This window comes from Protopterus annectens, chromosome 3.part1 (genome assembly GCF_019279795.1).
Source record: "Protopterus annectens isolate FY-2018-M chromosome 3.part1, PAN1.0, whole genome shotgun sequence".
In the NCBI taxonomy this organism is placed as follows: Eukaryota; Metazoa; Chordata; order Ceratodontiformes; family Protopteridae; genus Protopterus; species Protopterus annectens.
In genome coordinates this window covers 1,811,948,717-1,811,962,811 of record NC_056732.1, presented here as the reverse complement: position 1 = coordinate 1,811,962,811, position 14,095 = coordinate 1,811,948,717, and the positions used below count along the sequence as shown (strand labels likewise).

The following is a 14,095-nucleotide window of genomic DNA, read 5'->3' as shown; positions in this document are numbered from 1 at the left end:
GGAGGAAGTTAAGAGAGCATTAGGACCAGCTATTAAGGCCTGCAAAACTGCAGTGGCAAAACCAGCTCAGGATTTAGAAAAAATAGGCATGTGGTAATGCTTGATGAAGGTATGTACAGAGCTCCAGGTAGCTGCTTCTAGGATGTCCCTGGTAGGGACACCTCTGAGAAAGGCTATAGAGGTAGATGCAGCCCTGGTGGAATGTGATCTTATCCCCTGTGGGGTAGGTTTTCCATGGTGCTTATAGCAGAAATGAATGCAATGGGCTATCCACTTAGAAATGGTTTGCTTTGAAATGGCCTTCCCTCTGCCCCTGTAGCAAAGCCAACTGGCAGCTGTTCAGATTTTCTGAGAGGCTTAGTCCTGTCCAAATAAAATCTAAGTTGTCTGTGCATGTCCAAAGAGTGCAGTATTCATTTTCCTTTGTTTTGAGGATTTGGGAAAAAAGTAGGCAAATGAATGGACTGATTAAGGGTCACACTAGACACCAACTTGGGCATAAAGGAAGGGTAGGTCCTGAGAGACACCCTGTCTGCATGGAAGATGATGAAGGGCTCCACTGCCATGAGGGCCTGTAATTCAGACACTCTTCTTGCTGAAGTGATGGCTAGAAGGAAGGCTGTTTTCCAAGAAAGGAATTTCAACTCTGCAGTTGCAGCTGGCTATAAAGGAGGTAGAGTGAGCTTTTTCAATACAAAGTTAAGGTCCCAGGCTGAAGTAGGGGCTATCCTGGGTGGTCTTAAATTTTTGGCCCCTCTGTGGAAATGCTTTAGCAGGGGGTGAGAGTAGAGGGGTGGTTCAGTATTATAATGTGCTGAAATGGCAGAGGCATGAATTTTAATTGACGAGAAGGAAAGGCCCTTGTGGAGCACCTCTTTAAGTACTGAAGAATATGCAGTAAGCTGGGCACTGTTGTACCCATCCCCTGAGTCTGGCTCCATGAACAGTATCTTTTCCACTTTTCAGCATAGGATTTTCTAGTACTAGGCCTCCTTGCCTCCAGAATGATATCTAGCACCTGCTTACCGAGGGATGCTATTGGAGAGCTCAATGAATTAGCCAGGCTGCAAGGTTCAGGGTGTGAAGCTGAGGGTGCAGAATCTGGCCCTCCTGCTGGGACAGCAGGGAAGGGGTCTGAGGCAGGTGCCATGGATCCAGCAGTGACATACTGTGCAAGAGGGGGTACCAGTGCTGACATGACCAGTCTAGTGCAATCAGTACTGTCCTTGGTTTGTCCTGTTTGATCTTTAGCATAACTTTCGAGAGGAGAGGCAGAGGGGGAAAGGAATAAACTGAGAGGCTTTCCCAGGTGAAGGACAGGGCATCCACTTTCCAAGCTTGACTGTGGGAAGTCCTTGTGCAGAATTTGTCCAATTGGTAGTTTTGAGGGAAGGCAAACAGGTCTATCTCTGGATTCCCACATTTGTTTCTCAAAAGGTTGAATATCTTTGGCTTCAGTTTTCACTCGTGTGGGTCCATGAGATTTCTGCTTATGTTGTCTGCCAGTGAATTTAGCTTGCCTGACAGGAACTGAGCTTGTAGGTGCACTTGGTAGCTCAAGGCTGTGTTCCACAGAGCCATGGCTAGTCTGCAGAGAGGGTACAAGTGGGTTCCCCCCTGCTTGTTTACGTACCACATAACAGTGGTGTTGTCTGTCTTTACCAATAATTGCCCTGGAAGAATGTGGTCTTTGAAGGTTGTCAGGGAATTCTGTACAGCTAACATTTCTTTTTGATTGATATGCAGGTGCATCTGACTCCGGTTCCATTTGCCCTGAATGCACTGACCTGCCAAGTGAGCCCCCCATGCATAGTCTGATGTGTCTGTTGTTAGGGTTTGGGCAGGAGGGGGTAGAGTGAATGGGAGCCACTTGTTGTGGTAGCAGAACTCTGCCCACCAAAGGAACTCTGTGTTTATACAAGGAATGATAGAAATCCTTGATTCCAGATCCTGAGAATGTTGACACCATAGGCTTTTTAGATACCATTGTAGTTTCCTCATATGCAGTCTTGCATATGGAATCAGTAGAATGCAAGAGGCCATGAACTCCAGGGCTTGCAGGATTTTCCTTGCAGATAGCTGGGTCTTTGTGGCCAGTAGTTTGAAGTAATGCTGTCAAATAAATTTGTTTCTCTGGCGTGAGGTAAGTCATCTGGGAAGTTGTGTTCAAGCTTGCTCCCATGAATTCAATTTGTTGGCAGGGTACTAGATGAGATTTCTTTTCGTTTATGGTGTACTACAGATGAGATTTCTTTTCGTTTATGGTGTACCCCAGTGAGGTTAGAAGATTCTTTACAAATGCCAGATGTTTTAGTAGCATGTCCTGGCTTTCTGCCTGAATTAGACAATCGTCCAGGTATGGGCATATCTGAATATTTCTTTGCCTGCAAAATGCAATGACTGGAGCTAGACACTTTGTGAATACCCTGGGCACAGTAGATAAGCCAAAGGGAAGTGCAGAAAACTGAGAGTGCATGGAGCCTGCTCTGAATCATAGGTATTTCCTGCAAGACTTGCTTATTGGAATATGCAGGTAAGCTTCCTTTAAGTCTAAGGTTGCCAACCAGGCATGTTTGCCTAGCATAGGAAGCAGCTGTTGAAGTGTTAGCATTTTGAATTTTGGGATTACAAAAAAGGTGTTTAGAATAGAGAGGTCCAGGACAGGACATCAGGAGCTGTCTTTTCTGGGTACCAGGAAAAGTCTTGAGTAAAAACTTTGTCCCCTTTCTACTGCTGGGACAGGTTGAATAGCCCAGATACTTAGAAGAGAGAGAGAACCTGCTGTTGAGCCTCTGCCCACTGATTTGGGGGTAGGTCTGGCCAACCGTCTGGGGTTGGTAAAGTGTGGGAGTGGAATCTGTATCCTTGGAAAACTATATTTAAAACCCATTTGTCCTGGGTAATGAGTTCCCAGTTTTTTGCATGCACGGAGATCTTTCCCACTAAGGGAGCAGGCAATTGAGCAGGGCTTGGAAGGTTTAAGATTGTCATTGTGACATTTCTCCATAGGGAAAAATACTTACTACTTCCAGCTTTGGAAGTAGGAGCACCCCACTGCTTAGGCCTGTGAGTACCTTGAGATTGTAGCCTAGGTGGTCTGCTGTTCCTGGGTTTGGACTGAGAATGCCTGGAAGAGACAGGAAAGGATCAGTTCTTAAAAGGCCAATGCCTACTAAGTCTGGGAGGCTGTACTTGCAGGACATCTAACAGCTTGCATATATTTAGCTTTTTCCTCCATCTTTTTAATGGCTTCTTTTGCTTTGTTGCCAAACAGGCGGTCTTGGTTTAAGGGAGCATCCAGTAATTTAGCTTTAACATGATCTGGCAAATTTTGCTCCTTAAGCCAAGCATGCCTTCTAAGTACAGACCCAGTGACAGCAGACCTGCAAGATACTTCTAAAGAGTCAAAACCACATTGCAAAATATGTTTACCAATTTGTATAGCAGAATGCATTAAATCCTGTAATTCTTTATTTTCAGCACAGTCAGGAATCAACATAATTTTCTGTTTAAGTAGTCCCATAGTATGCTGCTGATACTTTAACATATGAAACTGGCAGTTTAAGGCCGTAATGGCCAAAGTAGCAGAAGTGTATACCTTTTTCCCCATCTGTCCAAGGCCCTGGAATCTCTATCAGAGGGGGTAGGGTTTTTGGCAGTAGTAGCCTTAATGCCTTTAGGTACTTGGGAAATGGTCTCTGGGTCCGCAGTAGGATTCTTGAAGAGGAACTTGTGAGAGTCAGGTACTCTGTAATACCTGTCAGGCTTCCTGGGAGCTGGAGGTAAAGTGTCTAGGGCCAGGTTAGATTCCAAGAAGGCATCATCTACAATGTCCAAGACAGGAGGGATAGCTAAAGGCCTGTGTTGAGGGAGGAGTAAGAACTCCCTAAGCCTCTTTTTGGAGTTAGAGTAATCCTGGCATTCCCAGCGGAAATGCTCCATAAGAGTGTGCAAGGTTTCACCAAAAGAAAAATCTTCTTGAGGGAAAGCAGAGGGAATGGAATCCTCTGCATCAGAATCCTCATAGGTAAATAAGGGCAAATCCTGGTAATCAGAAGAAACAGAAATTTCAGAATCCTGATCAGAAGAATCAGAAGGCAAATCAGTTCTAGGTCTCTTAGAGGGAGAAGGCTGGCTTCCCCTAATTAAAGTAATAAGGTCTTCAGCCATTCTTATCTTTTTTTTTTTTAGCCATATGGGCCTGACCATGTGGTTTGGACATCGGTTTTCTGGGCGTGGGTCGAGTTTTAGGCCTTGAAGAAAAAGATGGCGTCGGTTTGAAATGCAAGACAGTAGGCCTGAATACACCCTCAGAAGCCAGTGCCTGCACAGCGGCTCCGGACCCATCCAAGGTAGAGACATCCACAGGCTCCATAGTCGAAGAAGCATCTCGTGGCATACTGGACTCCGAATGGGTCTCAGTAGAGGCCTGTGAATCTGAGTACCTCACTGAGTACCGGCGAACTGGTGACTAGCTTAACGGAAGCGTCATCATCAGCTTTGGTCCTATGCGGTCTGTCTCTGTCTTTATCTTTACGTTTTTTGGAATGTTGGTAGTTGGATGGCTTACCGAAGCCATTTCTGGATAGTTAAACCGAGTACCAAAATACTCTGCTGCAAAAATAAACCGACGAATAGTCCGGGGGTTGAATAAGGCACAAAACCGACAGCGAGGTATGTCATGGTTTGGGCCTAAGCAAGGAATGCAGTACGAATGAAAATATTTATGTGGTATTTGCTTTCCACAGGTAATACAATTGTTAACTTTTACTGACATCGGTTAAGAGCAAGAAAAGGGATCCCCAACGGGGTACTTAGCTTTTCTGAAGACTTCGGTTCTGAAACTCTAAAACGAAAATTTCATGAGTCGGCCAACCGATACTTGCGAACTGCTTCTGCTTTGGGCACCACGTGGCAAGAAAGACTGATGTAATGGCATCGGCTGCATGTTTTATACCCCTGATGACCTGACGTCATGGAAGAAGGGACAGCATCTGATGCAGGAATCCAAGACTTTGATATTCAGGCTGGCTGAGGGCTACCTGCAGGCAGATAACCTAAATGTAATGACTGCAACAGTGAAACACGAAGAACATCTCTAAATGTTCATTAGGGTGAAAGTAACACCAGTGGCACACTGAATATTCATTAGGGTAGAAGTAAGACCAATGGAACACAGAATATCCATTAGGGTATAAGTAACACCAGGGGCACACTGAATATTCATTGGGATGAAAGTAACACCGGTGTAACACAGAAAGTTCATTAGGGTGGAAGTAACACCTGTGCCACACCGAATATTCATTAGGGTAGAAGTAACACCAAGGCACACTGAATATTCATTAGGGTAGAAGTAACACCAGGGCACAATGAATATTCATTATGGTAGAAGTAACACCAGTGGCATACTGAATATGTGTTAGTGTAGAAGTAACAGCAGTGGCACACTGAATATTCATTAGGGTAGAAGTAACACCAGTGGCACACTGAATATTTGTCAGGGTAGAAGTAACAGCAGTGGCTGTTGACATTAGATGCCTGTAACTTGCCAGTAATAAATGAAAGAGAGAATTGTATTTTTTTAGGGAATACTAAAACATTAACATTCTTCTTTTTCTTTTTAAAGTATATTTTAATATTAGTAGAAATTGATGTCCAGTAGGTTTATTTCAATGATCTGAAGACGTACTTGGGGACAAAAGTGCTTACTCTGTGTTTTAATAAACACATTTGGCATTTCATATTCTATTGTTACTTTTGATATATGCTTGCATATTATGCAGCCTTGAGATGTCCTTGTACTACTGTCATCCACCATATCATAGACACATTTAGTAGCATGCTTTCCAACTGTACAGCACATCTTGGACAGCTTAGAGATCCTGACCCCCACTCCCCGATTCATCATAGATATCATCACTCATGTATGTCTGTTTCAGGATATCAGCCTCATATTTTATCATAAAACGTTGGCAATTTAAATCTCTGAGAGTCAAGTTAGAAATATTAAAAACCTGTCCAAAAATGCTCAGCAAGATTCACGTTGTCTTGTGAAAGCACACTTAATGTTTTGGAGGGGGGCATCATGGACCTCACAAATGCAATCAAGCATGCAATTCAGGGTCAAATCAAAATGCAAATCTCTTTATAAAGTCCAATATAAGTTATGAAAGGCAATAGAAATAATTCCAAAATGGGGTACTTTTCATTGTTTGAAAACCTTATGGATGAAGCCAGTGGAAAGACTAGACATTTGACTGCTTCCTGTAGCAAAAAAAAAATACTGGGAAAATAGAAGCAGCTGCTTCTCCTCCAGTCCATACGTTAGACTATCATTTTAGGTTAGGAGAAGAATTAAACTTCCCTCTATGTATGTCCACAAACGCTGTGGAAATAAAAAGTAGAGGTCAGACTGGCAATTTCCCATGGATAAATAATATTATTGCAGCAGTAATACCTACAGTGAACAGCAAAGACCTACGGATAAATATGTAATTTAGAAAAGAGAGGGGACTATTACACCATTCTTACTAAAATATTTGGTTTACCTTTACAGTGTCACAAATAACATGTGCGACTTGTCATAGATCTGACTCTAAAGGTTGGAAACTGCACTTTCGAATCTGAAAACACCAAAAGTGCTAAGAAACAAATTTGGCATTCTGGGAATGTCAAATGTTTTCGAGACACCTGACATTTCTGGATGTCTCCAAACACCGTTATGCAGTGAGGCAAGCACTTCTGCCCCCCCACACCCCTGCTAATTTAATATACTAACTCCATGATTGCACTACAGTGAGGGAAGGGGTGCATGTTTTGATCCCCACTGTAGTGCGATCTCCACTCAGATTGCCAAATCCACATGAGCAAATGCACACTGGCATTCGCTCATTCGTGATTTTTCCAATGCAAATTCATTACTACAAACTTTTGAAATCATACTTTCACACATCTGGCTGTCACAGATGTGCACTTCAACCTTATGAAGGTAAACCAAATATTTACATACTTTGCCACATATTTAGTCTTATATCAATTTGCAGTTTATGGTTAGGCATTAAGTCTAGGCCTTCCCAAGTACTGCCTTTAATTTTAACCTTACAATGATACATGTCAAATAATTACCACTGTGTCTTGAGCAGGTAGTCAGATCAGATGCATTTAGTGAATTTGTTAAATTAAAATTTTCCATAATTAGATGTATATAGAGAGACAGGGGTATGCCATTTTCCACTGCAGTATGAATACTTTGATATCTTACCATAATGCTTTTCTGTCTAAAAAAAACCCCTGCACAATGCACATTTGTATTGTTTACAACAGGTAAGCACTATCAAATGTTCTTTTAAGCTACACTTCTGTGTAAAATTCTTGTCATATGTGGTAAATTTATATTATTCCTGTCCACTTGAACAAACTGAGGTTTTACTACTAAAAGAGTGCAATGTGTGCCACTCTTACATGGCTTTTATACACTCTGAATAACCAAATGTCCAAAATAATTTATTCTGGTATAATTTTGCCATATGCTGCATATCTCTAGGGCTCTTGTACAGTACAGTTTATTTAGATCATTTAGTATGTTCAATTTCTCCATGTGTTTAGTGTTTTAATGCTGTAACAACAGACCCCATTCTTAAGTCAAAGCATAATTAAGGTTCACAAAATTAGGTGTACTTTAATCTTTGATGTTTGCCAAGTGTACTCTTCTCAATATATAGTGGACGGGTTTGGTATAATAGTTAATGGTTTCACCTCATAAGCAGAGGGTACAGGGTTTAATTCTGACCTTAGGTTATTGGCTTGGCTTTAAAATAGCTCTTCAAGGCAGTTAGTGTACTTTTCTCCTACGAACCTATGTACCCAAAATTGTGTCCCTCTTTAGTGCATATGGGATGACAAGCACTGGAATAATATTTAAGTATGTTTGGAAGTTCCTCTTTATATCCCACTGCAGCTATCTGGGTATCCTTATTCTGTATCCCTGTAGTGTCCCATTCCTTCTAATATAGCTAAACCATTGTGTATTTAATTTCTCCAAGTGATCAGGCATTGTGTGAATAGGATGATGCTTTGACATATTTATCTGTAAAAAGTGTCTCTCCCAAGTAGTGTACTTAGATACTCACTAACGTTAATTAATTTCACCGGATATTTAGGTTTCGTAATACCCTGAAAGGAACAGACCCAATTCCTATATCATGACATAATTAAAGTTCACGAAATAAGTTATGCTTCAAGAGTGATAAAAACACTCTGCTCAACACCCAAAATGCACCCATAATTACCTCTTTCTGCAGTTCATATGGGGTTACATGTATTAGTCACACCTTTAAATATACTTTAAAATTAGTTTTCACTAATCCAGTTGCTCCTATCCTTAATCAATCATGCATCAAAAGTTTCCATCATGCAATTGTTTGAGAAGTTCTCTGTACTTGCCAGTATAAGTGTGGGCTTTCCAACCCCCCTCCCCCACACACCAGTTGCCTATTTATATTGTTTTTTTTTTTTTGCATTTTCTGCTGTTGCCCATTTCTTTGTCCATTTCTGGGCTGATTACATCTCTACGAGCATCTAAATTGTTAAACTTGTTTTCTTTATGGCTTAGATATTTAAGTATGGCTGTGTCTGGTGATACCAATAAACAGAGATGCAGTTATACAACTGCAAACGTATATATACAATGAATTTCAAGGGTCCTCGTTCCTCCAGCATATATCACCTTGCCTCACACATTTTCAGTACGCTATTTATTAAATTTAAAGCAATATTTTTTTCTACTTAAATGAACCAATACTTTGTGAGGTTTGCTAATCATGCTAAGTCTGTAGTTTAGTACAGGGAGGCCAAGTTGATAATCAGCTCTGTATGATTTTATTCTACTGTCACTTTTATCTAAAATAATATAGATTCTATACCAGTTCTTACAGACAACTAAATGTTGTAAGAGGCATGTTGTTAGGCAATAATTTTTAAGATGGTTTGCTGGTTCACTGTTCAGGACATGCACAGTTTTGACCATTCTTAACCACTTTAGTGTCATTTCAGGATGTGCATATAAATATTTTTTAATTAAAATTAACCATGGTGCAAATATAGCTTTAAATGGAAGTTGGGTGCAGTATCAGTTACCCCATTTTTTCTGCTTGGAAACCTTTTTTTTAATTTTGTCTCATTCTCACTGATAGTTCTTTTTCATTCCATTTTGCATCCTCTAAATTAGCTGCCATATTGTTTATTTTATTCATTCATAATACTTACTCTCCTCAACAAGGTCTTCGCTGCTGTTTTTCCAGAAACTATCGATGTGTTTCTTCCCATTTCCCTGGCATCCTTAAATTACTTTCACCCCCACACGTTTATCATCCTGTGCAGAGATTTTTAATTATTAGAAAATCCTGACCTGATTTTATATTATGATTTTCTTTTAGCACATTTACTTTTCTAAGACAATTTACTGAAGGACTTCCTTTTCCCCTTTAATAATGATACATTTTAAGCATGCTACAGTTGCCTTTAAATGGCATTTTGAAACTGATATTCTATTTGTCTGTTTTCCTTTATCACTGTCTTTCTTCCTGTTGAAACCTTCTTGCTATTAGTTTAGCTGTATAACAATGTATTCTGGTAATCCCTGTTACATCATGTTGATCTTTCTAAATGGTTCTGTTTAATGCAATTGTTTGACTAATATTTCAACAATTTGTGTCTCATTCACTTTCAGTAGTCCTTCTGTCACATATATTACAGTACGTCCCTGTGCGGTTACTTGGTTGCTCTTTTTTGTAACAGTCACCATGTCTAGGTATCTTTACTTTCAAATGTCATTAACTTGGCTCTAGCCATATCACATAACGCAACTTTTTTCTTTTTACAAAATACACCGTACTAAATCCCACTTAGTTTCACAGTTCCACACTTCTCCATTTTGGGTTTTAGATACTTAGCATGCAACGTTCTCATCTCAAACTACTTCCATTACGGCTTTTTCTAGCTGTGCGTTTCTTCGTCTGCATACTGTTTGGTTTAATGTGTTTGCTCCACTGGAATTCTGATTCTTCTCTCTTTTTTTTCAGCTAGAATATTTTTTATTTTTCTCATGTTCCTGCGTGTCATTCTTTTGGGGAATTCTAGGTTTACTGCGTAATAACAGCAACACATGATTTATTTATTGGTCATCATCTACCTGTTTTTGTCTAAGCAATTTTTTGTGAACTACTATTTTCTGTCAAAGTGAGTTTGCTAAAATGAGGTCGTAACACTTTGTCAGTGATTTCTGTCATCCTTAGCATATTTTCCCACTAGTTCTACTAGCCATGGCTGGGCCCTTTTTTAATCCTGGAACAAGCACACCCACCTTCCAGTTTTATTTCTCAATTTTTTCTTTCTCCATGATATATACAACAGTTTGTAGGTATATGTGCAACTGTATGTATATCAGTTTTGTCTTTAGAGTGCCAAATTGAGGTGCTCACCAAGGTATGAGGATGAATTCAGTTCAAACTAGTTTGCTGTTTCTTTTCTGTACTGATTCTCTCTCTCAACCCAGACACCTGTCCAGTGTGGACTAACTGATGTTTTACCCAAGTTACCTTTTGTCTAAAACTTTTGTCACAAGTGGCACATTTATATGATTTCTGCCCACTGTGAATATAATGATGTTTTACCAAGTTACCCTTCATTGTAAAACCCTTACCGCAGATGATGCATTTATGTGGCTTTTGTCCAGTGTGTATAGTTTCATGACCTTCCAAATTTCTTTTATTTACAAAACCCTTACCACATGTGGTGCATTTGTGTGGTTTTTGTCCAGTATGGGTAGCTTCATGCCCTCCCAGGCTTCTTCTATCAACAAAACCTTTGCCACATATGGCACATTTATAGGGTTTCTGCCCAATGTGCACTAATTGGTGTTTTACCATAGTACGCTTCTCTGTAAACCCCTTACCACAAGTGGCACATCTATATGGTTTCTGTCCAGTGTGGATAGTTTCATGAACCTCCAGGCTTCTTTTAACAACAAAACCCCTACCACATGTAGTACATTTATAGGGTTTTTGCCCTACATGCATTAATTGGTGTTTTACCATGCTAACTTTTTTTGTAAACCTTTTGTCACATATGGCACATTTATATGGCTTCTGTCCACTGTGGACATAATAATGATTTGCCAAGTTACTCTTCCTTGTAAATCCCTTGCCACATGTGGTACATTTATATAGTGTCTGTCCAGTATGGGCAGTCTCATGAACTTCTAAACTTCTTTTAAGTGTAAAACCCTTGCCACATGTGCCACATGTATATGGTTTTTGCTCGGTATGGACTAACTGATGCTGTATCATGTTACTCTTCCTTACAAAACTCTTGCCACATGTGTGACATGTATAAGGTCTCTGTCTAGCATGGACTAACTGGTGTTGCATTAAACTACGCTTATAGCCAAAACCATTGCCACATATAGTGCATGTATAGGGTTTCTGTCCAGTGTGCACATTCTGGTGTTGTGCCACATTTCTCTTATTTGCAAAACTCTTACCACACGTGACACATTTATATGGCTTCTTGTGGACATTCTGATGTTTTGTCAGGCTTCTTTTACTTGTAAAGCTCTTATCACATGTGGCACATTTATAAGGTTTTTCTCCAAAGTGGACAACATTCTGATGCTGTTCCAGTTTTTTCTCATCTGCCAAACACTTGCCACACATGGCACACTTATAAGTTCTCTCTGGAACACGGGTTACCTGATGACTTACCACATTGGAGTTCTGTGTAAATGTTTTTTCTCTTGTGGTACTACTATACTGATTTTGATTTGCGTGGATAACGTGATGCATTACTACATCTTTTGCATCAGTAAAACTCTCATCACACATGACACATGTATACAGTATCTTTTTACTACAGACTTGATAGTGTGTTTTCATCGTCTCATTCGATATTTTCTTACTGTGAAGTTCTTGATCGATTGGGATGTTACTTTGAACTGTTAAACTGTCCTTGCAGTTAAGCCCTTTGCGAGGCCCTTCACCTCTGTGAGTTTTCAGATGCAATTCTATTTCACATTTCTTGATCAGTCCTTCCATGTAGTTATCGTGTCCGCCTGCAGTCTTCATCAAGTCAAATCCTGTGACAGAAATCTTTTCTGGCAAAGCAGCGTCATGTTCAGAACTGAGGCAGTTTTCATCTGCTGTATGCTGATTCAAAGCCTCGGCAAAATCTGCATCTCTGTTGTCTTAAAAGAAAAAAGACATATTATATATAATTGAATTAGAACATAATGATCCAAAGTTAGGTTTGTGAATAGCAGCCATTTTATTAGAGCAAAACCTTAGGAGTTAATAAAATGACCAACTTTTGGCAACACTATCCATCAGACTATAATGCAGCATTAAAGAAATACTACTGCCCAGTAGAGCAGCTATGCATAGTGATTCACTGAAGCCTTTGGATAAGTCTTGCATCTTTGTACTGCCCCACATAGTCATAATTTCTGCACTAAAATTTAAAATGACTTCTACTTAAATGAAAATCTAATAGTTCACAGGAGATCACTAGTGGAACTGGGATATATGAGGAAATAGCCCTATCACAGTTTATAGGTTCAGTTTAGACACAAAAGTGAGATTTCCATTATAGTAATATATAATTCATATTTATATTCAAGCACCAGTGCATAAAATTACAAATGCTTGGGTGGGGGGGTTCTGTTAGATTATTTGTGACCAACATGCTTTCCACAAAGTGGAAATATTACATAATGCACAAAGTATAGCTGGCAGCAAGACTGGCTGCACCAATTTCCATGATATGGTTGCTGCACTCTCTCCAAGCAAGAGACATAATACATGCCTGAGGCATAAGAATAGCTTTAGGAGAACCCAATTCCATCTGGCTACCCTACTGCCAACAGTCTGGTAAGACTCTGTTTGCATACAGTTGCCTAAATGTAGTGAAAAATGGAGCCAAGGTTCTTCTCCTTTCCTATAGCATCAAGGGAGTGCCTAAGCTATTCTGTTTGGAATTTAAATGTACTGCTCAAGTACATTCACAGGTATCTTTACAAGGTGGTACCAAGGCATTGAGAAAGGAAACATGGCCAGATTCCCAAGCTGCAGTGGGTTGAGACTCAATCCTAGTTCCTATGACTGCCATACCAAGGTACAGAAATATTTTCTGGAATCCAGTAACACCTGTATTGCTTTGAAAGTAATACCGTTTGCTAGTACCAATGTCTTGTGACAGTCACTAGTAACATGTCTAATGGGGGGGCTGTATGTGTTCCAATTATGGTATTTCGAGGACAGCAGAGAGTGTATGTTGTTCTTCTTGATGATAGATGTAAACATATTGCCTGGCAATGCTCTACTTAAAAGTAATGTTCCGAAAATACAGAAATTACTGCATGCATCGCCCTTAACAGATCTAGCAGATGACCTCTTATTTTGTCATGTTCTAAATCAATCATCAAAGGTTAGGGAAACAGTCCTCTTTTATCAATGGGTGGGGACCAAAAAAGATAACCAGCCATTCCCATGATTTATGACAAGATACAGTATGGTTTTCATTAACAAAGAAAAGGCCATTAGTGACAAATGGGCAAGAGGCTATTATTGAACAGGTGGGATATTTTACTGCTGCTGCCACAGCAGATTATAGGGTTGTTTACAGTCCTGAAGAATTATAAATTATTTTCAGGTGCAAGAAGAACTAATATGTGAAGAAATACAGAAGAGCCAAAGCAGATCCATATGTAGCATTGCTAAGCTTATTGTAGGTTACATTAGGTGGTTTCTTTATGGGCATCAAATTTTTCAGTTTGCTGGTCTACTTAGCTGATTTGTCTGTCAGGTGAGACAGACAGAATAGTCTGTTCTGCATAAATTACCAATGGTATTATCATTAATTTAATCACTAGTACCTCTACAGCTAAATCCCAGGGACAACAGTGCTGGTATTATCATTAATTTAATCACTAGTACATCTACGGTTAAACCCCATGGACCATAGTGGTGATGTTATCTTTAATTTAATCCCTAGTGTCTCTATGGTTAAACCCCAGGTACCACAGTGCTGGCATTAGCATTAATTT

General features: G+C 39.9%; 1 protein-coding gene across 1 annotated transcript in view; it reads right to left on the bottom strand.

Moving 5' to 3' along the window:
• Positions 1–7,146: 7,146 nt before the first annotated feature.
• Positions 7,147–14,095, bottom strand: part of LOC122798690 (gastrula zinc finger protein XlCGF26.1-like) — a 115,448-nt gene continuing 108,499 nt past the window's right edge. The window contains exon 3 of the mRNA XM_044067784.1: positions 7,147–12,238. Coding sequence (XP_043923719.1) covers positions 10,497–12,238 — 1,742 coding nt within the window. The 3' untranslated portion in view covers positions 7,147–10,496. The remainder of the gene's footprint in view (positions 12,239–14,095) is intronic.